We start from the raw sequence: 2704 nt of genomic DNA, 5'->3' as shown, positions 1-2704 counted from the left end.
CCCAAAAACATCATACCAACAGTGAAGTTTGGAGGTGGGAACATCATGGTGTGGGGCTGTTTTTCAGCATTATTACAAATAACTTCATTTCTGGACATTTATGGTTTGATTTCTTTGTATGTATGGATCACTTGGGTTGTTACCAACATCTGGTGAAAATTTCATGTCATTAGCACCTCTAGTAATATATTTACTGAGAAAAATGTTGATGTGTTCAATACTTATTTTACCTGCTGTACAAGGAATTTGCTTTGGGGTTCCCATGCTCACAAACATTTTAATGTACAATTTAACTAAATCATTGAGCACAATAACTTCTGATCTCAGACTACCGTCACATGTTGTCATTAAATTCTTATTTCTCAGTTCTAATAAAAGTTGATAGTGCAACGTGTGAAAACTCCTAAATACATAAATATTAGAATATATTTATTCCATTAAGCACATCACTATTTTGTTACTGACAAAATGGCAAAATGACACTGTCACAATGCATTCTGGGGTTGGTGATGATGATGATGATGATGTTGGGATGCTGTTAAGATTAAAACACAAAGCGTCAAGGCTAAATAGCTAAGCGACAAAGTTATGTTTTGTATTAGTTTCCATATTAGTTTCTATGATGTTCTGCCCAATTTTTCAGTTGAAACAATATAATATGATGTTTAGTTCATTAGCTTGGGAACTAATGCTCTATTTATTTGCACTGGAGCTTACGCCATATATATTAGCTTGGGAGCTAACAACATTTATGAGCCCAGGAAATAATGCTACATTTATTAGCTCAGGAATTAATGCTAATTTATTATTTTGGGAGCTTACGCCTCTGTTAGTGTGCCCCAGGGCAGCTTTGGCTACATTGTAGCTTCCCATCGTCAGTGTGTGAGTGGGTGAATGTTTGTAGTGTAAAGGGCTTTGGGGTCTGATGGAGCTTGATAAAGCACTACATAGGTTCAGTCCATTTACCATTTTACRCCATATTAGCTCATGAGCTACTGCTTGAGTTTTAAGTTTGGGAGCTAATTCGAAACCTGAAAGGCTACAGCTGAGGTGAGCCTTCCATGAACCGCTCTGCTGTCCTTCATTCATGGACATTAGCGTTTAGATCAACGTGCCCACTGATGTGATGGATGTGAACTCATTGGCAGTAAGGAGAGTTCCAGATGGGGACATGGTGTTGATGTCACATCAGAACACCAGCTATCATTGATGTAAAACCAGATGCTACCACTTGGGGTCAGATGTAAAGACCCCATTTTCCTGACATAAAGCAACTCAGGCTGTAAACTTCCTTCGAGCTCACCTTGGAGTCATACGCCGACTGTTTGATCACCTCCGGGGCCATCCAGAAAGGCGTTCCCACGAAGGTGTTCCGTTTGATTTGAGTGTCTGTGAGCTGGCCCGCCACACCGAAGTCTGCCAGCTTCACCTCTCCTTGCTCAGACAGCAGCACGTTGGCAGCTAGCGGGGTGAGGAAACACACGTCCGGTTAATGTGATTCAGAAAAAACTCTCCATCTTCAAAAAAACCGCAGTCAGAACCACTTATCTGTATTATTGATTAAACAGTCAAACACACTTTTCTGCTGAAATACAAACTGTATAATAAGTGAAGCATTAAGTGGACGTCAATACCATTAACCTGTTACATGATATTAATGTTTCAGACCTTTGATGTCTCTGTGGATCTTCTTCTCTGAGTGCAAGTACTCCAGACCCTTCAGGATTTCTCTAAGAATCGTGGCAATCTGGGTCTCGTCCAACGCTCCAGGTTCCATCTTTGACATAAAAAAAAATTAAAGTCATAAGCTGCAACTGCCAGCTAACATTAAAAATTGTGGAGTTTATTAAAACCCAATAAACTCTGTTCAAACCTTCAGTGTAAACTCAGAGATACCACTTACCAGGTCTAAGGCGGAGCCTCCACCTAAATACTCCATAATGATCCATAGCTTTGTGTCCTGAAACAGAAAAACAAACACTAAATGTCTGGTGCCATTTGTACTGTTGGAAAGTCTGTTTAGTTCCCCTGAAATGGTCCCATGGTTGTAAAGAAAATGCTTTAATATTAGTCCTGACCTCAACCCTATTGAGCACCTGTGGGATCAGCTCAGGTGTGCCGTTTGTTCCAGAGTGACCAACAGAAAGACAATGATTTACAACAAGTACTGGTTGAAGAATGGGACACCATCAAACAGCAGTGTGTGACCAAACTGCTGAGCAGAATGAGCAGCAGCAGCCAGGCTGTTGTGAATGTGTACAGTATGATCTTCTTCAGCTTTAGCCTTTTATCTTTCGTGTTAGCTCCAGGGCTAATATAGCAGGTGTTAGCTCTAGAGTCAATAAATGACAGCTCTAAAGCCATTTATGGCCTTAGCTCCTACATATAAGGATATGTATGGTATTAGCTCTCAAATTAATAAAAACAACATTAGTCACTTAGCTAATATACTATATACACGGTGTTTGCTCCCAAACATATATAGCTTTAGCTCCAGAGCTAATAAATATACCATTAGTTCAAGAGCTAATAAATTTGGCACTAGCTCCAGAGATAATAACTACCACATTTACTTCAGAGAAAACAAATACAACATTAGCCCCAGAGTTAATAAATACAGCATTAGCTCTTTACACACACACACACACACACACACACACACACACACACACACACACACACACACACACACACACACACACAC

The 2704-nt window shown here is 39.9% G+C and overlaps 1 protein-coding gene across 1 annotated transcript in view; it reads right to left on the bottom strand.

Annotated features, from left to right (window-relative positions):
* stk24b (serine/threonine kinase 24b (STE20 homolog, yeast)) overlaps nucleotides 1-2704 on the bottom strand; it is a 19107-nt gene that overhangs the window by 7160 nt on the left and 9243 nt on the right. Inside the window, exons 3-5 of the mRNA XM_014022215.1 lie at nucleotides 1904-1960; nucleotides 1669-1777; nucleotides 1304-1461 (exon numbers count right to left, since the gene is read on the bottom strand). Of these exons, the coding sequence (XP_013877669.1) occupies nucleotides 1304-1461; nucleotides 1669-1777; nucleotides 1904-1960 (324 nt within the window). The remainder of the gene's footprint in view (nucleotides 1-1303; nucleotides 1462-1668; nucleotides 1778-1903; nucleotides 1961-2704) is intronic.

This window comes from Austrofundulus limnaeus, unplaced genomic scaffold (genome assembly GCF_001266775.1).
Source record: "Austrofundulus limnaeus strain Quisiro unplaced genomic scaffold, Austrofundulus_limnaeus-1.0 Scaffold320, whole genome shotgun sequence".
Lineage (NCBI taxonomy): Eukaryota > Metazoa > Chordata > Actinopteri > Cyprinodontiformes > Rivulidae > Austrofundulus > Austrofundulus limnaeus.
This window is presented reverse-complemented; position numbering and strand designations above follow the sequence as displayed.